This window comes from Peromyscus californicus, unplaced genomic scaffold, assembly GCF_007827085.1.
Source record: "Peromyscus californicus insignis strain IS unplaced genomic scaffold, ASM782708v3 Scaffold_2__1_contigs__length_46816999, whole genome shotgun sequence".
Taxonomy (NCBI): Eukaryota; Metazoa; Chordata; class Mammalia; order Rodentia; family Cricetidae; genus Peromyscus; species Peromyscus californicus.
In genome coordinates this window covers 746145-769754 of record NW_026294540.1, presented here as the reverse complement: position 1 = coordinate 769754, position 23610 = coordinate 746145, and the positions used below count along the sequence as shown (strand labels likewise).

At 41.6% G+C, this 23610-nt stretch overlaps 1 protein-coding gene across 14 annotated transcripts in view; it reads left to right on the top strand.

Annotated features, from left to right (window-relative positions):
• Ep400 (E1A binding protein p400) overlaps window positions 1-23610 on the top strand; it is a 109537-nt gene that overhangs the window by 9951 nt on the left and 75976 nt on the right. For 9 of the 14 annotated variants that reach the window (XM_052754884.1, XM_052754890.1, XM_052754888.1 and 6 more), the window contains exons 2-4: window positions 7329-8701; window positions 10229-10339; window positions 22839-22929. In XM_052754884.1, coding sequence (XP_052610844.1) covers window positions 7364-8701; window positions 10229-10339; window positions 22839-22929 — 1540 coding nt within the window. In that variant the 5' untranslated portion in view covers window positions 7329-7363. The remainder of the gene's footprint in view (window positions 1-7328; window positions 8702-10228; window positions 10340-22838; window positions 22930-23610) is intronic. The other 5 variants (XM_052754892.1, XM_052754889.1, XM_052754891.1 and 2 more) reach the window with 1 other exon arrangement.

Here is a 23610-nt window from a genome sequence, read left to right as displayed (position 1 = left end):
TTTTTAAAATTACATTAAAAAATTTACTTGCTCTCTCTGCCTGTGTGTGTGGGGGGGGGGGGGGGTATGGGTTTTGGGTGTGGGTCACAGTGACTTGTGTGAGTTAGTTCTCTTCTTCTGCTATGTGGGTCCTGTGAATTGAACTCAGATTGACAAGCTGATATATTTGTTTACCTGCTAAATCATCTTGTGAACTAGTTTTTTAAAAAGATTTATTTATTTTTATTTTATATGTATGGATGTTTTGTCTGCATGTATGTCTATGTGCCATGTGCAGAGGAGGCCAGAAGAGGACACCAGATTTCCTGGAACTGGAGTTACAGATGGTTGTGAGCCACCATGTGGATGCTGGGAATCAAACCTTGGTCCTCTGGAGGAACAGCTACTGCTCTTAACCATTAAGTTATATCTTCAAGCCTGTGGGTCAAATTTTTAAGCAAAAAATTTTAAATTGATAGGTCAAGTAAGAGTCACTTCCAAACCCTTTCCACACTCATACTGCCCTCTAAGTTCACTCCCATGGGGCGTTTTATGGGTTGAGGACCATCTGAGATCTGCCTTCCCACCTTATTTCAGACCCCCTGTGGCACTGTGTGTAGTCATCTGCCACTTGTGTGGTTTAGTGCTTGCTGCAGGCTTGTTTTAGTTTATATTGCCTTTGTAAGTGGTGAGGTTGGATATTCTCCTGTAAGTTGTTAAGCAGATGTTTATTTACTTTTCTGTTGTTTAGTGTTTCTGTTGTCTTTCACAAGTATTCTGTAGTGCTGTAGCCCTCTGTAGTATTGTACTCAGATATCCTTTCTGAGATTCACTGTTCCCAGGGCCTTGTGCATCATAGACAAGTGCTCGAACTACTCAGCTGTATCTTCGAGCTCCTACCTTTGAGTTTTTAACATTTTTTATTATTTATTTATATTTGTTTGTTTTTTGAGACAGGGTTTCTCTATGTAGCCTTGGCTGTCCCGGAACTTACTCTGTAGACCACGCTGGCCTAGAACTCACAGAGATTTGCCTGCCTCTGCCTTGGAGTTTTGGGATTAAAGGCATGCGCCGCCACCACCCAATCTTATTTATTTTTGAGACAGGATCTCATCATGTATATCTGAATGGCTTAGAACTTGCTCTGTAGGCCAGGCTGGCCATGAACAACTTACAGAGATCCACCAGCCTTTGCCTCTTGAGTGCTGGGATTAAAGGTGTGTACCTCTACTCCTGGTATTTAGCATTTTTATATATACAGAATATATATACATATATATTCTGAGTACTGGGATTGAAGGTGGGCCACACATGCTTGGCTGTTTTTTGTTTGTTTGTTTGTTTGTTTTTTATTGTTTGTTTGCTTTTTTATATTATTGGCTTATGCCATTGTGCTGAGCTTCACCCATATATTGAATTTTGAAATTTGGCAGTTTCATTTACAACACCAAGGAGAGTTCTTAAAGGAGGTGGGGTCAACTGAAGGCTGAAATCAGTTGAGAGATACTGAAAAGGGAATTTATGTCCTCAAACTATATCTTAGAAGTGGCTATGAAAAAATGTTAGGAGTCTACAATGTTAGTATAAATCATGAGTAGGATAAAACTGCCTATATTTCTTTAGGGCTCTATCTGTCTCATTATAACTCAGCTGCGCCATTTTCTGGCAGGGCAGGGGCATCTAGGCAGCTGTGTCACAGCTTGATGTACCTGGTATGCAAAAAGCCCCTTTGCTCTAAGTTAAATGTCAAAAGGGAAGTCTAGAGATACCACTAAGGCTGTGTAAGAAGGGAGGGTCTGAGCTTAATTTGTACAAGAAACAAAGCTAAGTACCTAACATCCACCTGACCTAGGTGGTGTCTCCATATGGATATTTACCTTAGTTCAGGAGACTAGCAGGTGGTCTAGAATGCTTATTTTGTCTGTGTTTGTCCTTGGCTGTTTGAGAGGTATGTCAGATAAAATGCTTTTGTTCAGAGCTGGCCCTGGCCTTGGATGATAGCTAGAGGAGATATTTGATTCTAATGCTAAAAAAGAGAAACAAAAAGCCTAGAAGAAGGAAGCCTTGCCTGTGTGACTATCATCCAAATATCTTAATTGTATATGCCCAAAGAATGATCAATCCACACTGTTTAGAAGTTCTTAGAAAAAAGAATCAATTGGGAAATCTCTAATAGTGCACATTGAAATTCATAGCAGAAAACAGCTGATATATTCAAAAACCAAATAATACCAAATACTCCTTGAGTCTTGGCTTTCTCTGGAAAAATCCTTGACTCTTTCAGCTAATAGCTTTGCCATAGTCAGCTGAATTCCTACTTTATATTTTTGTATTCTGTAGCACACATACCCACACAAACACTGGCATCAGATAATTATAATTAAAACTAATCTTAAAAAAATTTCACTCATGAAAGTTTTTCTCTTGTAAGCGTTCATCTCTGTAACACAGATGTTGAGGCACATAAAGGATTACTTCAGAATTTTTCTTCATCATGAATTGATTCATGTAACAGAAAGCAAACATGTAAGATTGAAGTCAGAGAAATCAGTCCTCCTCAGTTGGTGGTATCATTTGGAAAGATTTAGGAAATGCTGTCCTGCTGGAGGAAATATATCACTTGGGGTAGGCTTTGAGAATTTGCATCCACATACCATAGATAGATAGATAGATAGATAGATAGATAGATAGATAGATAGAGAATGTGTGTGTGTGAGAATGATGTGTGCGATCTCTTGTATATGTGTGTGTTGAAGTATGGATGCTCATGTGGTGGTCAGAGGACAATTCTCTAGTGTTCGTTTTTTGCCTTCCACTTTGTTTGAGATAGAGTGTCTTCAAACCTATATATACCAGGCTAGGTGGTCTGTGACCTTCTGGACGTTTTCCTGCCTGGGGTTTTCAAACATGCTCTACTGTCTTCTGATTTTACATGGGTCCTGTGACTTGAAACTCAGGTCCTCCTGTTTGTGCAGTAAGCAGTTTGCCTATTAAACTATCTCCCTAGCCTGAAATCCTCTCAAATCCTGCTATTGCTCCAGCTACAACTTTATCACTTTGGGGATTACAAAATTGAATTCCCTTCAGGGATTAATACATTTTTCTGGATTTCTTTCTTTTTTATGTCTTTTACATTTAGTGTAAAACTGAGTGTAATAAAAATGCTTAACTATTTGATATATGCTTTTTAATGAGTTTGTGTTGAATTTTCTCAGTGTGTCATCGTAACTTTTTATCCCCGTCTCTATCCCCTGGATTTGTGACTTGTTCTACTTGACTTTGTTTCTGAAGCTGGGGCACTATCTCTTTGGAGCTGCCTTGCATTCACACCCCCTTTGCCCCAGTCTCCTGATAGCTGAGATCATGGTCATGGCCACCCCATCCAGATTATGAATTTCTGTATGTGAAGGGGTTTCTTTCTGCTCCTTTGTTTTGTTACCTTGACATTCTGGGATTTTTGTTTTGTTCTTTTTTGTTCATTTTTCTTTTCTTTTTTTTTTTTTTTTTTTGGTTTTTCGAGACAGGGTTTCTCTGTGTAGCTTTGTGCCTTTCCTGGAACTCACTTGGTAGTCCAGGCTGGCCTCGAACTCACAGAGATCCGCCTGGCTCTGCCTCCCGAGTGCTGGGATTAAAGGTGTGCGCCACCACCGCCCGGCTTTCTTTTTTATTTTATGTGCAGTGGTGTTTTGCCAAGGGTGTTGGGTCCCCTGGTACTGGAGTTAGACAGTTGTGAGCTGCCATGTGGGTGCTGGAAATTGAACCCTGGTCCTTGGAAGAGCAGTTAGTGCTTTTAACCTCTGAGCCATCTCTCCAGCCCTGTTTGTTTGTTTGTTTTTCAAGACAGGGTTCTTTTTGTAGCATTGGCTGTTCTGGAACTTGCTCTGTAGACCAGGCTGTCCTCAAACTCTTAGAGGTCTGTAGTCAGAGTTTTCCTGTGCTGGCAGCCGTTCCCAAATAATCACTCAGAGACTTAATTGTAAATGCTCAGCCGATGGCTGAGGCTTATTTCTAACTAGTTCTTACAACTTAAATTAACCCATTTCTATTAACCTATGTATTGGTTTGTGGCTTTACCTGTTCTTCAGCATGTCTTGCTCCCTCTATGTCTCCTGGTGACTCCACTGACTGCTCTTCTTCATCCCAGCATCCTTAGTTTGGTTGTCCCGCCTATACTTTATGCCTAGCTACTGGCCAGTCAGTTCTTTATTAACCAGTGCGAGTAATACATATTCACAGTGTACAGAAGGATTATTCCACAGCAGAAATCCGCCTGCCTCTGCCTTCTGAGTGCTGTGGTTAAAGGTGTGTGCCACCATCACTTGACTGACTTTTTGGGATTTTTCTAGGGAGATCATCCTTATATACTTTATATATGCTTTTCTGTTTTTGTGACCCCCATAATACTTGTTCAAAAGATCATAAACTTTTACTAATTAGCTTTCTATTACTCTGAAAAAATTAACTTAAAAGTAGAGAGATTGATTTTGGCTTGTGTTTCAGGTTCAGTCCATGGTTTCATAAGTCCATTGTTTCTGAGTGGCGATTGAGACAGAGCAGCAGGGAGGGTAGGGTGTGGAGGAACAAAGCTGCTCACTTCATTGGCTATCAGGAGCAGATGAATGAGGCAGGAAGGGATTTAGGATAAAACATACCCTTACATCTCTTAATTCCAGCACTTGGGAGGCAGAGTTCCAGAATAGCCAGGGCATACAGGGAAACTCTGTCTTGGGAGAAGAAAAGACATACCCTCATACCACACTCTCAGTGACCTACTTCCTCCATCTAGGTCCCATCTTCAGGTTTCCACTACCTCCAATTGTGCTACCAGCTGGGGACTAAGCCCTTTGGTAAACTTTTCACCAAACAGTTGCAGTAATCATAGCTTGTTTTGAAAGTATAGTTGTGACTGAAAGCTCTCCCTGTATATTCATAAGTGATTCATATTCTCATCCATTTCCCCTTGCCCCATTTCTTTTCTTTTCTTTCTTTTTATTTTTCAAAACAGGGTTGTAATATGCTTTTTCAGTGGGACCACCAGCCCACAAATAACAACATGGAGACTTACATTAATTATGAAAGCCCAGCCTTTAGTTTAAGATTGTCTCAGTTTAGGATTGTCTCAACTAGCTCTTATAACTCAAATTAACCCATATTTTTTAATCTATGTTCTGCCACATGGCATGACCTCTCCTCCATCTTGTACCTCCTGTCTCCTTTCCATGTCTGTATGGTGACTCCCTGTGTGCCTAAATTCCTCCTCTTCTTCCTTTCTTTCCCTGGAAATCCTCCCTATACTTCCTGCCTAGTTATTGGCCGTTCAGCTTTTTATTACACCAGTTGCAGCAATACACCTTCACACAGTGTACAAATATCCCATAATACAAGATTTCTCTGTGTAGCCCTGGCTGTTCTAGAACTCGCCTTGTAGACCAGACTGGCCTTGAATTTAGATATTCTCCTGCCTCTGCCTCCCGAGTGCTGGGATTAAAGGCATGCACCACAACTGCCTGGCTTTTTTCTTTTTTTTTCTGGTCCCATTTCTTTTTTGAGATAGGATCTTGGTGTGTAGTTACTCTATGTCCTTGAACTTGCATCAGCATTCCTGGTTCACTCCTGGTTGCTGGTGTGTGCCACCACTCCTGGCTTGATGATACATTTTTTATTTGAAAGTCGTGCAAATTTTGTAACTTTTTCAGGTTCATGGATGTAGCTGGAAGTTTTCCAGTGTCCCACCCAGTCCCCGCGGCTACCCGGTCCCAAGTAAACACACAGAGGCTTATATTAATTACAAACTGTATGACCTATGGCTCAGGCTCATTATTAACTAGCTCTTATAACTTAATTCAACCCATTTTTATTATTAATCTATGTTTTGCCATGTGGCTTCATGGCATTACCTGTTCTTTCACATCTTGCTTCTCCTGGCCATGGCTTGCAGCTTCTGCTGTGACTCCACCCTTCTTCATCTCCATCTTCAGTTTGAATGTACCAACTAACCTTATTCTGCCTCACCATTGGCCAAACAGCTTTATTTATCAACCAATTAGAGCAAAACATATTCAATGCATACAGAAAGACGTCCCACAGCACATGGCTTCATTTCTTTTTCATTTTCTGATAGAGATAAGCAGTAATAGCCTTGAGATGAGGCTGCTGCTTATCTTGGTGGCAAAAATATGCCCTTAAATTAATTAAATACTTATGTGTGTGCATGCATGTGCTGTGATGTGTGTGTATGAATGGTAAGCGGACAACTTGGGGGAGTTGGCTTTCTCCTTCCACCACCTGGGGATTGAGCTCAGATCCTGAGGCTTGGTAGCAGGTGTGCCTTTACCTTCAGTGCCATGACTTGGGGCACTGTCCTGTGTTTCCTCTTGTAACTTAGCTCTGAGCTGAATGTCAGGTGCTATGGATTTGCACCATTGTTTCTTCTGAGGAAGAAGATATTCTGTGTTTGTGGTCCACCATGGTAGGCTGAGGGGCAGGTCTGACACCTGAATTGTGCTTCCCTGCTCTGTCTTCTCTTTCCTTCTGAAGCCTGCTTTCCTCCCCAAGTCTCTTCTGCTCTTTCCTCACTGTCTGTAGTCATCTCAGCTTAGCCTTCCTTTTCGTTATGCTGTAGGGGACCCTTTTGTTGCCATACAGAGTTGACCTTGGGAACCATGTATAGTCATCACCAGTTGAGCTCTCCTCACCAAGGTGATGACAATGTTGACTTGTGCTTGGAGACTGGTGGTCTCTTAATGGGAACATACTCTTTGCCCTCAGCTTGCTTCTTTGGGTCAACAGTGTTACTCTGGTCTGTTCTTGGGAGGCAGATGTAGCTGTTTGGTATATAAGGCCTGGCTAAACTAGTGAATCCCAAGAGCTACTTATACAGAGAAGGGTTCTTTGGCACTGTGGCAGATGTCACAGAGTCATTTACAAAATAGCCACTGTCCCTTTGGGCTGAATGTGCTGTGTAGTGCCATAGTTCTTAGGTCATAGTTCTTTCTTATTGGACTTAACCACTTCTTGGCTTTCTACTTCTATATGATAGCAGGGGCTAGGGCACCCTTCTTCCCTTGGTCTTCTTTCCTTTGGAATCTTGGGTGGAGGAAAAGAGATGGGGAAGGGAGTTATAGGTAACATGTAAGTGGCTACCTGTTCTTTTTTTTTTTTTCATTCATTAGGGTGGCACTCATCTGTTCTTTTTTATAAAGTAATAAGAAGAGCTCACGTTTGAATCAGACCAGTGGGAACATATGTTCAAGTACTGTTTCAGTGCTTCTAAGTGGTAATTGTATTAAATGGTAATCAAATGATTGTATTTGCCTTCCAATGTCTTGATTTTAATTTTGATTTTCTAGGGGAATATTACATTGGATAGAAAAGGGAGGTGATAATGCACCATGGCAGTGGTCCTCAGAATGTCCAGCATCAGCTCCAGAGGTCTAGGTCCTTCACTGGGAGTGAAGAGGAGCAGCCAGCCCATCCCAACTTACCCCCATCGCCTGCAGCGCCTTTTGCTCCATCAGCCAGCCCATCTGCACCCCAGTCCCCTGGGTACCAGATTCAGCAGCTAATGAGCAGAAGTCCTGTGGCCGGGCAGAATGTGAACATCACACTACAGAATGTTGGCCCTGTTGTGGGAGGAAACCAGCAGATCACACTGGCCCCTCTGCCACTGCCCAACCCCACCTCTCCAGGTTTTCAGTTTGGTGCACAGCAGAGGCGCTTTGAGCATGGCTCTCCATCGTACATTCAAGTTACTTCTCCCCTGTCGCAACAGGTCCAGACTCAAAGCCCCACACAGCCTAGCCCTGGGCCAGGGCAGGCCCTGCAGAATGTTCGTGCAGGTGCTCCAGGCCCTGGGCTGGGCATCTGCAGCAGCAGCCCCACTGGAGGCTTTGTGGATGCCAGTGTGCTTGTGAGGCAGATCAGCTTGAGCCCCTCAAGTGGTGGTCACTTTGTATTTCAGGAGGCACCGGGCCTGACCCAGATGGCCCAGGGAGCCCAGGTTCAACTCCAGCATTCAGGAGCTCCCATCACTGTCCGAGAACGGAGACTCTCCCAACCTCATGCACAGTCAGGAGGTACCATCCACCATCTGGGGCCTCAGAGTCCTGCAGCTGCAGGTGGCACTGGATTGCAACCTCTGGCCAGCCCGAACCACATCACCACGGCCAGCCTGCCACCCCAGATCAGCAGCATTATCCAGGGCCAGTTGATACAGCAGCAGCAGCAGCAGGTGCTTCAGGGGCAGCCACTGAACAGATCTCTGGGGTTTGAGAGGACACCAGGTGTTCTGCTCCCTGGTGTTGGGGGACCTTCAGCATTTGGAATGACATCCCCACCACCACCCACCAGTCCGTCCAGAACCACCATGCCTCCAGGCCTTTCCAGTGTGCCTCTCACATCTATGGGAAGCTCAGGAATGAAGAAGGCTCCCAAGAAGTTGGAGGAGATCCCTCCAGCCTCCCAGGAGATGGCCCAGATGAGGAAGCAGTGCCTGGATTACCACTACAAGGAGATGGAGGCACTTAAGGAAGTCTTCAAGGAGTACCTGATTGAACTGTTCTTCTTGCAACATCTTCAGGGGAACATGATGGATTTCTTGGCTTTTAAAAAGAAGCACTATGCCCCTTTGCAAGCTTATCTTAGGCAGAATGATTTGGATATTGAAGAGGAGGAAGAGGAAGAAGAGGAGGAGGAAGAAAAATCTGAAGTTATCAATGATGAGGTAAGAAATAGCAGTTCAGTAGTCTAGAAAGGCTTTATAAAGCAAAATAGATGGTGTGCAACAGTAGACTGAAAATGTGTGAGCTTGGGGTAATATAGGGTTTGAGTGTCATAGGATCCAAAGAGGAGTAAAGTGTGTGTTTTCCTTCTTCCTTCATGTAGAGGAACTGCTGTTCAGTGTAGCTGTCTGGGGAGGAAGATGAAGGACTGTGTTTGTGACTGATGCCTTCTCAGGGCCAGGTGTTGTCACTGAGCACCAGAACCCGTTCTGGGCAGAGAGCTCAGCTATGCTGTCTAGGCTTCTCACTCCTGTCTGTGCATGTGGTCCTTGGCCAGCATGACACTACTTATTGCCAGTCCTTTGGCAGCCCACACGAAAGGTTCTCTCAGTGCAGTGAAGCTTAGCTCTCCTCCCCTGGCTTCCTGGTTTCACTATATGTTTATGTAGGTCTGTTCGTAAAAAAACGGTTTTTAAACAAGGGATTTAAATCACTAGGTGTGTCTTGTGGGGAATGTTCACAATTAAAGTATAGATAGTGTCAAACGATTATAAGAAATTTACTTATTTTTTTTAGATTTTTAGATGTAGTGTTAGATGTGAGATCGTATTTTAAGCTCAAACTTTGCAAACACCTATGGAGTGATACTTGAGACAGAAGCTTTTGTAGACAGTTTGTTTTTTGGGTTCCTAGAATGCTGCACAGTAAATCCCCCAACAGCACAGCAGTTCTGCAGTTCTCTGAGGTATACTGGGGTCTTAGCAACCTGTACTGTGATGCACTGTCTTTTGTGCCTTTGTCTTGTGTAGTGTTTATTATGTTGGTGGAGCTTACTTTGTTTTATGATAGAGCTAAAATAATTTAAACTGCTGTCGGCCCTTTGGCAATGAAACCTGCTTTTGGTGAGCAAAGGTTTGCCTTTGCTCCAGAGTCCTCACTAGCATCTGTGGATGTATCTGTGTGGCTTGGCCTTCTGTGTCTTCTTCAACACTGGACCTAGGCTGGACCATTTTTGTTATTCAGAAAGTATCAATGCTTTTGAGGACCACCACTAGTGCCATGGAACAGTGAAACTGAGTTCTGTTTGTATCTGTTACCAATGTTGTTTGTAAGCTGAGCCTCCTTATCTGTACTTTTGAAGAAGCACATAACCTCTCACAGCTTCTACTAAAGACAACTTTTCTGTGTGACCCATGTGGTGGCTACAGAACATTATAGCTGTGCAGATCTTTCAAGAAACCAGCTGTGGGACACTGATACCTGAGTGTCTGCCATTCTCATTTTACAGTTGGAAGTTGCAGAATCAAAAATGTTGCCTGTGATCTAGACTGGAGTTCTGAAGATTGGCAGCTGTTAGATTGTTATGCTATGAACCTGTCAGTTAGCTCAGTGTCCCTTTATAGAATTCGATGCAAAAAACATTCTGTTTTTAAGCACCTAAATTAGTGAGCTGTCAGCAATGAAATTCTAATAATTTTGAGCAGTCTTAAAAATTATGTTACCTTTTTTTCTCAAAATATTTCTCTCAGGTAAAGGTTGTGACAGGCAAGGATGGGCAGACTGGGACTCCCGTTGCTATAGCAACCCAGCTTCCGCCAAATGTTTCTGCTGCTTTTTCATCCCAGCAGCAACTGTTTCAGGTACTTTTTGATGGTTCTAAATTGTAGTCTCATCCCAAACGTTTCTTTCATCCAGATATTTTAACCTTCAATTTACTATTTGCTCTTCGGCATTTTTTTTTTCCAGAGCCCATTTCTTATTTTGAACAGTAAAAGTCTTTCTGCATATACAGTTCTGAAATTCAGTTGCATGAATGAATGACAACACGGACCTTACTGCATTGTTTTCTGTGACCTGCAATGTGGTGGTAGCTTGTAGTGTGCATGTCCTCTAATATTCAAAGTCCTGTTATTGTATGCTTAGGGTTCCTTGTGTGCTGTGTTTAATGTTTGTTCTTTCTCGTGTCTTTTACCTGTATTTTGAAAACAGTGCAAAACAGAACAAGTAGAAAGATATAGTAGTTATTTTTCTTAGCTGGAGGAAATGTTGATGTGAATCTCAGTCATCAGGACTGAGATTTCTTAGTAGAGGAAACCAGAATGCATTTGTGACCCTGGGATTCACACACATGCTAAATTCTAGGAGCTTTGGAGAGAGTGTGTTGGCTTCTGAAAGTAGTTTTGTCCTTGGTGATATTTTTGTTTTTAATTTTAATATAATTTCAAATATGAAAGTTGCTATAGTCATATAGTCATACAGGAAGCTCCTGTGCCTTTTCTGATTCATTGCTATTAGCTTTTGGTCAGTTACATTTCATTCTCAGGATTATGCAGTACCATATGGTATCATGACCCTCATCCCTAAATGCTTTAACTAGTAGAAGAGGGCAGGTCCTCCAAGTCAGGAAATGCCACAGTAATCTGGTACTGCTTTATGACTGGCAGTTGAGATTCAGATTCCATCTCTGGTCCTGCAGAGGTCCTTTGCAGCTTTTTCCCTAGCCCTGGACCTTGTCCAGGATATCCGTATTCCTTACTTGTCATGCCTCTTTGGTTTTCTTTAATCTAGGCTGGTTTCTTGCTCTTTTGTGATGATGATGTTTCTGAAACATACAGAGCAGTCATTTTGTGGAATGTTTTGTTGTGTGGGATTGTTTGACATGCCCTAGTATCATGTTCAAGTCATGTAGATTTTAAAGGAATACCACAGAAATGACAGTGTGCCCGTCTCAGTGTATCATGTCACCAGGCCATGGTGTTGCCTAGAACCGACTGGTGATGTTAACTTGAAGCATCTGAAGTGGTGTCCACCAGGCTTCTTCAGTGGATATTAATTCTCCTTCTGTAAATGATGAGGCTATAAATTATGTAAATATCCTCAAACCCACTATTTCAAACAGCTATTGATGAATCATTTTGAATTGGTTACTGCTATAAAGACCCACAGTGGATTCCCTCCCTATCTCCCTTTTCTTCCTTTCCCTTGTTTTTATTTATTCATTTTTAATCATTTTGTTTGTTTGTTTGTTTGTTTTTCGAGACAGGATTTCTTTGTGTGACAGCCCTGGCTGTCCTAGAACTCAATTTGTAGACCAGGCTGGTCTCAAACTCACAGAGATCCTTCTGCCTCTGCTTCCTGAGTGCTGGGATTAACGGCGTGCACCACCACGTCAGCCTTAACCTTTTTGATTCATTCATTTATTTATTTATCTACTTACTTATTTAGTTATTTTTGCCTTTCCCTTATCTTTCTTTTTGAGGCAGAGTTTTACTTTATACCCAGACTAACTTGGAACTTAATTCTATAGCTCAGGTTGACCTCAAACTTACAGTAGTTCTCCTACCTTTTTCCCAAGTGCTGGTAGAATTATAGTTATGAATCACTAAGACTTGCTTTTTTTTTAAAAGACCTTTTTTCTTAAGTAATCTAGGCTGGTCTCATACTCACTATGTATCCTAAGAAGACCTTGAACTCCTCTGGTCCTCTTCCCTCTTCCCCTGACATCAGCTCCAAAGTGGGGTTTCTATTTCCAATATTCCTTCTGCATTTATTAGCTAATCACTTCTTGTTACATTCATTCATATGTAGATACCCATTTTAATCAGTGAGTTACATGACACTTTAAATACTTCTTTGGTTTTGTAACATCAGTAACATTCAGTTTTCTTTGGTCTGTAGTTGTGTGAATGTTCACAACCATAGAGTTGTGTACTTCCCAACACAGTTTAAAAAAAAAAAGGTTTTGTTTCCACTAAACAGTCCTTCATGCACTCTTGTATGCTCTGACCTTTCATGTCCTCTGGCAAGTGCTCTCGGAGTGCCTTTCTGGTCAGCTTGTAGTTTTTTCTGATTGCCGAATACTGTTATTGCTTCCTGATACTTGGGTCTATAACTTGTCTTTACAGGTTCCCTGTATTCCAAAAGAAATTAGGAAGTAGAATTTGGTAAAGGGAAGCAGATTTGTTTACAGTTTGGCTAAACTGGAGAACAAAATTTTTATCCATCATGGCTGTGGCAATCTTCATACTTTATTGAAACAAAGGCAACAGATCTGTAGATTGAGATGGCTTAACCCATTCTTTCCTAGGAGGAAGACAGCATATCCAGGTTGCCTTTCCTATCTATCTCCCTTCTTGACAGGCATCTTCCATTCTTAGCAGGGGAGAATCTGGTATGTTTAAAATTTTTTTATTAGGTTTCATTTATGTGTGCCACTTGCGCCTGGTGCCTGTGGAAACCAGAAGAGGGCGTCGAGAACTTTTGGAACTGGAGTTAGATGGTTGTGAGCAGGTACTGGGAATCAAACGTGTGTTCTCTGCAAAACCTTTAAGACACTAAGAAGTCTTATGTTTTCACAAGGTAGACTTGTCTCCTGGTGGTGTTCTCAGGGAGCAGTTTTACCCTTTATCTTTGCTGGGTAATTGAGTATCTCTGTTTCAGGGATTCACAAACAAAGCTGCTGTAATTGTTTACAGATTGCATTTTGTATGTACATGGGTGTTCATTTCATCCATATGAATACCTGTGAGTCAGAGTCAGGTTATTGGGTCCTATGTGGAGTGTAGGCTTAGCTTTATAGGAGATGACTAACCTTTTTTTTTTCCTTTGGGTGGTTTTGTGTTCTCAGTAGTAGTGTGAGAGTTGTGTTCCCCACTCCCCACTTCATCACCGTGTGAGCTATAGTCCATTTTCTAGGAAGTGGTAGGTATGCGACAGTTTTTAGCCTGATGATCTTGGGTATCTTTTCTGTTTGTTAGCAGGTCTTTTTGATGAAATGTTGTATCTTACTCATTTCTTTTTCATTTTGTTGTTGGTTTGTTGTTGAATTTAGAAGTTTTTTTTTTTTTTTTTCATGATATAGATGCCAAATTTTTGGTACAATACTGTGCTAGTTGCAATTTTTTTTCTTGACTATCACTTGCAGAGCAAGTATTTAAAATTTTGGTGAAGTGTAACATTTTTTAAAATCGATTGTGCTTATACTTGATCTCAGCCAAAAGTCTGAGTAGTAGTATACTGTGCTTCTGATATCATTCCTAAGAATTCTGCTCAAGTCAAGTCACAGAGATCTGTGTTTATGCCTAGAAGTTCAGGAATTTTACATTTAGGCCTATAATCCATTTCAGTGAAGTTCTGTGTGGTGTGACAGATGTTTGTGGGTTTATTACATATGGATGTTTGATTGTGTTAGTGCCAGGACACTCTCTCTCTCTCTCTCTCTCTCTCTCTCTCTCTCTCTCTCTCCATCCATCCATCCATCCATCCATCCATCCCCGCGCGTGTGTGTGTGTGTGTGTGTGTGTGTGTGTGTGTGTGTGTGTGTGTGTGTATTTGTATTCAGGCATGTGCATACCATGATGGATGTCAGAGGATTACTTGCAAGAGTCTGTTCTTTCCTTCTGCCATGATCCTGAAGATTGAGTTTAGGTGGTCAGTCTTGGTCATCAGGCTTGGCCATAAGACACCTTTACCCACTGAGCCATCTCACTGACCCAGGTACCATAAATTCTCACCTTGGTTCTATTTTCTTTGTTGTTTTGTTTGGTCCTTGTATTTCCTATCCCTTTTCCTATACGTTTCAGAGTAGACTTAATATTTTGCTGGGGTTTGGCGGGGATTGCATTGCATCTGTTAAAACCAGTTAGGGGAGAACTGGTAGCCATACTGTACTGTCCTTCCAGTCTTGAATGTGACTTTTTCATGCATTAGATCTTTGGTTTCCTTGATTGATGCTTGTAATTTTCAGCATGCTAATGTTGTAGTCTAACTTGTTAGAGTTGTATTTAAGTATATCATTTTTTTGTTGTTATAAATAGTATTTAAAAATAGTTCCTAGCTGTTCATTGCAAACATAGAAATACAGCTGGCTATTTTAACCCATATTCTACACCCTTGTTACACTCATTAATTTGTTTTTTGGAGCTTTGTTATAGGTGTCATGGGGTTTTTTGCATAGACAATCATGTCTACAAATAGAGAGTCCTACTCTTTCTATTTCTTTTTTAGATGTACTTATTTTTATTTTATGTGTTTTGTCTGCATGTATGTCTGTATACCATGTGCATGCAATGCCTATGGAGGTCAGAAGAGGGCATTAGATCCCCCCTGGAACTGGAGTTCAGGTGGTTATGAGACACCATGTAGGTGCTGGGAATTGAACCTGGGTCCTCTGGAAGAGCAGTCAGTGCTATTAGCCACTGCATCATCTCTCTAGCCTGGAGTCTTAACTTTATCCTTTGCTCTTTTATGCTGTACAGGTCAGGACGTCAGTGTGATAGTGTCTTATAGTAGTGGAAACCCAGACAATGTTGTTCTTAGGACTTCCTCTGCAGGATGAGCGCCATCAGTTTGTAGGTGTCTTTTTTTCAGGCTAGGGGAAATTTCCTTTATCCGTGGATATTGAATTTTGTCAAGTGATGCTTCTGTGCCTATTAATGTGATTTGTGATTTCTCTTGAGTCTAAATATGGTGTCTTACCTTAAATTGTGGAATACTTTATAACAAGAAGCACATTATTGTCATTGTGAAGTGTTTGCTGAGTTTTAACAGGTTCACACTCTGGTATAACCCATATGTTAGTCACTGTGTCTGCTTTTTTCACCATGAGGTCTCATTTTCCTTTCAAAGCAACTACCTGTTCCTTTTCCACAGCTCTCATTTGGTTTGATTTCCAGGATGTTTGTAATTGACTGCCTGAGGTCTCTTCAAGCTGGCTGTAGTGTACTTTGACATGTTCCATACCCCTTCATGGCACAGAATGTTTTAAGATTCATCTACTGTACTGTGTGTGCTGATTCATTTCTGTAATTCCAACACTTAGGAATCAAGAGGCAGGGAAATTGTTACAAATTTGAGGCTAGCTTAGTCTACACAGTGAGTTCTAGGCCAGGCGGAGCTACTTAGCACATAAATAAAGTGCATCTTCTTTGTTCCTTGATCTAGCCTTGAGATCAGCCATTTTCCCAAAGAGCATGATTCATTTTTGTGGGGAGCAGTAACCTGATTCTACTATTTGTGAATTCATTATAATTAGCTTAAAGATAGATAAATCTTTTTTTTTAAGGGTTTTAATTTTATTGCTTTTATTTATGTATGTCTCTGTGTATGTATGCCATGTGTGTTGCAGTGGTACAGAGGCTGTCTGGTCTTTGGAACTGGTGTTACTGGTGATTGTGAACCACCTGATGTGGGTGCTGGGAATTGAACTTGGATCCTCTAGAGGAGCCCAAAACATGGCTCTTAAGTGCTGAGAGCCATCTCTCCAGGCCCTGAAGATGAATCTTAACTTAGAAAGTTTCAGAAAATCCAGTCAGGTATAGTGGCATATGTCTTTAATTCCAGCACTTGGGAGGCAGAGGTAGTTTGAGTCCAGTCTGGTCTACATATTAAAATCTAGAACAGTCAGAGCTACATAGTGAGACCCTGTCTTGAAACATATAAACACCAACAGCAAAATAAAAAGAAAATTTATAGGTGTAATCTTTGTATTTGCAGGAATGCAATGTATTAGTGTATTTATATGTCATTCAGAGGCCTGTCTATGTAAGAACAATGGGACTGTGGAAGGTAAAGGGTGCCTACAAATATATGAAAAGATGACTAATATGTTCAGTGCAAATTTAGCCATTCAGATTCACAATTAAACATACTCGATGACCAGAGATGAAGTTGGATGGCATGTGTTCATTTGAGTGTGTGTGTCTCACCCTCTTTTAGAGGAGTGTGCTTGATCTAGACATAAGAAAACATTTTGTTTCAGCTGGAAAAGATGAGTGATAATCACATCCCAGACCCAGAAATGTATGCCTGAGGAGTTTTTGAAATTTTGTATGTACCAGAACATAGGTATAGTAATGTTTTGGGGTTTTTTTTTTGTTTGTTTGTTTTTGGTTTTGGTTTTTCAAAACAGAGTTTCTCTGTGAAGCAGTTGTGGCTGTCCTGGAACTTACTCTGTAGACCAGGCTGGCCTTGAATTCACAGAGATCCGCCTGCCTCTGCCTCTGAGTGCTAGGATTAAAGGCATGTGCCACCACCGGCCAGTAATAGTGATGTTCTTAAGTAGCATTGTGTGTAACTGCCCTGACTAGAAAGAACCAAAGATGCTTTGTCAGCATTATGGGCAATGACTATGTGGAGTATCAACCAGAGTGCTCTGTGGGTAAGTGAGGGCTGTGCCACGAATTTAAAACTCAGCAGAAAGCAGAACTCTGGAGATAGACTAGAGAAAAGTCTGTCAATGATGACACTATAAAGAAAAGGTTAGCACACAGCTCTGAAAGTGAGGACCTTGGTGAGGAAGGAGGCATTCAGAGTTTTCATAAATGTATGGTCATTTCTTGATTATTGGTCTTATTTATTTATTTATTTTGAGACAAGGTTTCATCATGTAGCCCTGGCTATTTATTTATTTATTTATTCATTCATTCATTCATTTATTTATTTATTTTGAGACAAGGTTTCATCATGTAGCCCTGGCTAGCCTGGAATTTTTTATGTAGACTGGGCTGGCTTCAAACTACCTCTGCCTCCCGAGTCCTGGGATTAAAGACATGAGCTTCATGCCAGCTTAGCCCTTAAAAAATAAATGTTTGTTTATTCAGTGTGTGTGTATGTGGTGTGTACATTTGATGGGGTGTGTGTGTGTGTGTGTGTGTGTAGGTCAGAGGACAACTTTTGAGAGTCATTTTTCTTTTTTTGAGACAAGGTTTTACTGTGTAGCCCTGTCTAGCCTGAAACTTGTTATGTAGACTAGGCTGGCCTGGAGCTGTGCTTCTGCCTCCCAAGTACTGGGATTAAAGGTGTGCACCACTGTGTCTGGTGGGAGTCACTGTTTTATGTTCATCTTCCATCTTACCATAGAAATGCCAGGATTACAGATGGACACCACTGCATCCATCTTTTTCTGTGGATTATGGGGATCAGGCTCAGGCCATTTAGGCTTGCACCCTATATGTTTTAGCCATTGAACCACATTTTCAGTCCTTTTAATGGTATTTTAAATGCTATGCATTGACTTTCTCCATTTTTCTTCTCATTGGTGTATTATGAAAAAAAATAAATATACAGAAAATTGGAATGGACTATTCAATATTTGATACCCATTTAAATTATATGATTAATTAAAGTCACATGCACATGTGGGTGTCAGAGGACCACTGACCTTGAATTGCAGCAGTCTTTATGTCTTTTTCCAAACCGCTAACATTACAGTGTACCGACTACATGGCTTGCTCCTTTATGTTAGTGCTTATAACTCTGTCAAGCAGTTGCTCATATTCCATCAGTTTGAGAGTTGTTCCATTCAGCTGATGTTCAGGTTTGGGCTTTGGGTCCCTGCTAGGGAAGTACTCTTAGGGGTGTAGCATTTGTGAGTCAGAAGAGGTTAGTTTATAGGTCCTGACATATGTTACATCATGTTTAGCCAAGAATATTGATGGATATATCCGAATATCCCAGTCTTCCTGTTCTCATATATGTTGTCCTGACAACTACACTAAGCATTCTAAAAGAATTTCAGGATGGGTTTTGTTGTTTGCAGCTAATGTTTGTGCTAATCAGAGTACAGATCCAGAGCTTTCTGTGGCCCAGCTATTTCTCAGAGCTGCTGAGGAGAGTCTTCATACACTCTTGATGCAGATTAGCTCTGGTGTGACCACCCTTGCAGTGTTAGGGACCCTACCCCAGCCATTATTTTCTATATTATGAATGTGTTCATGTTTTTATGTGTATAATTGAAAGTTTATAAGCATCAAATGGGATCTTAACCCGTTTTTATTATACATAGTTTTTAAAAAAGGAATTTTATTATTACTTTCCCTTTTTTTTTTTTTTGGAGACAGGTCTCACTATGTAAACCTGGCTGACCTCCAATTTGCAGATTGCCTCCCAAATGCTGGGATTTTTAAAGGTGTACACCACCAAGTCTAGCTTTTTTTTTTTTAAGATTTTTTTTTTTTTTTTTTTTGGTTTTTCGAGACAGGGTTTCTCTGTGTAGCTTTTCGCCTTTCCTGGAACTCGCTTTGGAGACCAGGCTGGCCTCGAACTCACAGAGATCCGCCTGACTCTGCCTCCCGAGTGCTGGGATTAAAGGCGTGCGCCACCACCGCCCGGCCTTTTTTTTTAAGATTTTTATTTTATGCATATGAATGTTTTACCTGCATGTATGTATGTGTACCACATTCATTCTGGTGCCTGTGAGACCAGAAGAGAGCATTGGAATCACTGGAACTGTAGTTACAGAAGCTTGTTAGCCACCATGTAGGTTCTGGGAACCAAAGTCTGGTCCTCTGCAGAAGCAGAAAATGCTTTTAACCATGGAGCCATCCCTCCAGGCCCAGTGTATATACTTTTGAAAAGAAGGCTCAGGTATGTTTTGTATTTGTGTTGTCCATACCAAATCCTGGTGTCAGAAGACTTTGAATTAAGAGATTACAGGTTACTGAGTCTCTTCCACTAACAGATATGCCTTTAAAGGTACTCAGAAAGGTCTCTTTCTTTTCCCTTAACCCAATTCTATCTTTAGCGACAGCGTCAGTCTTAGAAGCCGTGGTCTAACCATTTAGCCATTTAATTACTTTATTAAAATTAAGGAGACATTTGGCTTTAGGAGCTACAGGTTCCTGCTGATGTAAGTCTTCCTCCAGGAGGAGGTGAGTGCATTTTTATATAGGCAGCAGTCATTTTGAGTTTGAGCCTCTGTCAGCTACATTTATTATTAATTTATGTATTTATTGTGTATGTGTGTACTGCCAGAACATACACACATCTATGTGTGGGAGTACAGTACCTGACATATGTATGTATGTCAGAGAACAACCTAGGGAACTTCATTTCCCTCTTTCTCCCATGTACGTGTCAGGGATCCAACCCAGATTGTCAGGCTTGGTGGCAAGCATCTTTACCTGCTAAGCCATCTTACTGCTCCCTAGCTAATTTTTTTTAAAGACAGGGTTTCCAACCTGGTCTCTATGGCAAGTTCCAGGACAGCCAAAGCTACACAGAAAAACCTTGTTTAGAAAAATAAGACAGGGTTTCTTCATGCAGTCCAGGCTGGCTTGTATTTTTCGGTCCCCCTGCCTCAGTCTTTCTGCACGTGGTTGATGGTCAGCCAGACTCCTGATATCTACCAGTCAGACCTAGGCAGAGGAGACAGGGCCTCCTCTGTCTAGCAATCTCTGCTCTCCCTGTCCTCCTTCCACAGAGTGTAGCCTGGGAACTGCCCTCATGCCACCAGCCAACATGGGGAAACTTGCTAGGCTCCTTTCCCTTCTGTATCACCTGCCACCTCTTCTTTGTTGTGATGTTTCATCTGGAGCTTATGATTATTTGGAGCATGTTTCCTCAAATGTGGAGTAGTTAGTCACTCCTGGATGCAGGCCAGTTATCTTTTCACTAAAGAATAACTGTCTTGGGGGCTGGAGAGATGGCTCAGCAGTTAAGAGCACAGGCTGTTCTTCCAGGTCCTGAGTTCAATTCCCAGCAACCACATGGTGGCTCACAACCATCTATAATGAAATCTGGTGCCCTCTCCTGGTGTGCAGGCAAACACTGTATACATAGTAAATAAATACATCTTAAAAAAAAAATGTCTTGAGTATATAAGTGATACCCATTTATTTCAGAGTATTTAGAAAACTGAGAAAAGCACATACATGAATTAAAAGTTATCTGTAATTCCATTCACAGAGAAGCCACTGTTAACATGTTTTGATTTTTCAGACCATTCCTTTATTTCTTTCCTCTTTGTCGTAGTTAGGGTTACTATTGCTGCCATGAAGTATTATGACCAAAAAGCAAGTTGGGGAGGAAAGAGTTTATTTGTGTACACTTCCACATTGTAGTCCATCACTGAAGGAAGCCAAGAAAGGAACTCAAACAGGGCAGGAACCTGGAGGCTGGAGCTGATGCAGAAGCCATGAAGGAGTGCTGCTTACTGGCTTGTTCCTCATGGCTTGTTCAGCCTGCTTTTTTGTAGAACCCAGGACCACCAGCCCAGGGATGGCACCACCCACAATGAGCTGGGCCCTTAACCATCAATCACTAATTAAGAGGGGGGCAAAAAAAAAAAACCTTACAGCTGGATTTTTTTGTTTTTCGAGACAGGGTTTCTCTGTGTAGCTTTGCACCTTTCCTGGAACTCACTCTGTAGCCCAGGCTGGCCTCAAACTCACAGAAATCCACCTGCCTCTGCCTCCCGAGTGCTGGGATTAAAGGCGTGCGCCGCCGCCGCCGCCGCCGCCGCCACCACCACCACCGCTCGGCCTTTCTTTGGTTTTTCGAGACAGGGTTTCTCTGAATAACAGCTCTGGCTGTCCTGGAACTCTTTTGTGGACTAGGCTGGTCTTGAACTCACAGAGATCCGCCTGCCTCCCAAGTGCTGGGATTAAAGGCCTGTGCTACCACTGCCCATTACAGAGGCATTACTTAATTGAGGTTCCTCCTTTCAGATAACTCTAGCTTGTGGTAAGTTGACATAAGACTAGCATACTCTCTGTCTCCTGTACTCTTCTATCTTCCTATCTTTGTTAAACATGAACAGGACACCTTAGTGTTCACTGTACTACCTGTCATTGGTGAGCCTGTGCTCTGTGGTGTGTCTTTTGATTAGCACCAGTAACTTTGGTGTTTAAAGTACCCCACAGAGGAGACTTGGAAGAGCTAAATCCTTTAGAGAGAAATTCCATGGCCTATACCTACTGGTCAGCACTGCTGTTAGGAAACCTGCTGATATGGCAGGGACAGTGCTCAGATGAGGAAGTCTTTGCTGACCAAGATTCAGTGAATTGCTCTTTTTTGTAAAGTGACATGTCAGTAGCTTTTTAGGTAAATATGTTTTTGATCTTTGTTTCTTTTTTGGGAGGGGATGGGTCTCACTATGGATCCCTAGCTGGCCTCCAACTAAGAGATCTTTTGCTTCTGTGCTGGAATTATAGGCACAAATTGCTCTGCTTAGCTTAAAGGTCTTCTAATTTTTTTTAAAAGACGGCCCTCATTGTATATCCCTGGCCTAGAACTCACTCTGTAGACCAGGCTGGCCTCAACTCACAGAGATCCACCTGCCTCTGCCTCCTGGGTGCTAGGATTAAAGACATGTACACCAAGCCTGACTATTTATTTTAGGTCAGCTTTTGGTTTATAGCAGAACAGAAATAAAGTACAAAGATTATCCAAATCTCTTTTCCCCATCTTCCAACGTGTGTAGCCTTATTCCTGTTGACATTCCCCACAGGGGTTTACTTTTTTAACTGATCCTGCATGGACATTATTGTCATCCAGAGTTTGTAGTATGCACTGGGGCTCCCTCTTGTTGCTGTGCTTATTGTAGGTTTAGACTGCCATGAGGGTCATATAAAATATGATGTATTCTGCCCATCCCTCCCACCCACTCCTTGTAACCGCTGACCATCTTCTGTCCTCTTAGTTCTGCCTTTTCTAGAATGTCAAATGCAGCTAGTTGAAACCACGTCGCTCATACAGATTGAATTCCTCTGCGTTATTTAAATAACATACATATTTCACTTGTAATACACATATATGTATATACATATATATATGTATACAGAAAGGGGGTGGGAGCGAGAGAGGGAGAGAGAGGTGGTAATCAAAAAGCATCATCTTGGAGATTCCAGATAGATTGTTGTTAATTAGGGTTTTCATGTTGTTCCCCAATAGGAAGGCACCTGTAGTTTTCCTTCCGTTACTGAGTTTTTGGTGTGAAATTGGGCCAGGTAGTATGACCTTAGGCCAGCCAAGCTATAGCCTCGAACTGAAAGGAAGGTTTTTCCAGTTCAGCCCTTTTGCTGTCATTCAATAGTTTAAGCTAGTGTTTGAAGCTCGTAGATTGGTGATGATTTGAAATTCCATTTAAAACCAGAAAAATAGGTCTTTACCAGTCCTTTTTTTTTTCTCCTAAGAGGTAAGTTAGAATCTTACAGTATTTCTGATATGCAAATATACATTCCATGTGTGTGTTTAAATACTTTGTGTGGGTAGTAGCAGTTGCTAAAAGGAGCCTTGCTAAAAGGAGCCTTACTAAAAGGAGAGAGGTCAGTGTTTGGAATAGGTATGGTAGTTTTAGTGTGTGTCATTCTTCTGATGGCTTTAACAATAAGAATCTTACTGATTTTCATTTTTTTTCAGCACCAAGCTCTGACTGGGAGCCTAGTGGTGGGGGCTGGCAGTGCCACAGAAGCCGACCCCTTTAAGAGGCAGCAGGTGATGCCACCTACAGGTATGCCCAGCATGGCCAACAGTACATTGGTGGTTTAGTTGCCATATGTTTCTAAAGAACTTAATTTCTTCTAAGTTAATTTTTCTTTTGGTTATTATCAACTAAAATATTTGCACAAGTTTTTATCTGTATTGAAGTTAGAAACTTCAGTTGATTCTGTACGTTTCATCTGCTTTCCCATGAACAGTCATGGTATGACTCACTGTTAGGCCACATTTGGAAGCTATTTTTTAAACTACCATGCACACCCCTCCCCCCCAATGTGATGACACTTTTTTTTTTTTTCAAGATAGGGTTTCTCTGTGTATCACTAGCTGGCCTGGAACTCACAGGAATCTCCCTGCCTCTGCCTCCCCAGTGCTGGGATTAATAGTTTGTACCATCACTGCCTGGAACTCCCTTTTTTTGAAATGTGAGAGGCTACAGTAGTTCAGAAGGTGACACATAGCTGTCTCTGACTTTATGCCTGCTTCTTCTGCAGCCACAGCAAGGGCCGCTGTCAATATTTTGTGATTATCACACATTCTTCTGTACATACCCAAAATTTCCATACATATGAGTTACTCTGAAAAAACTAAAATGTAAACACACAGATACAGAGTTACTTTAAAAAAAATAATGACCATAATAGGTTACTTTCCTAGTCAGTGCATCTGAATCTTTTGATGTCTGCACCATGTT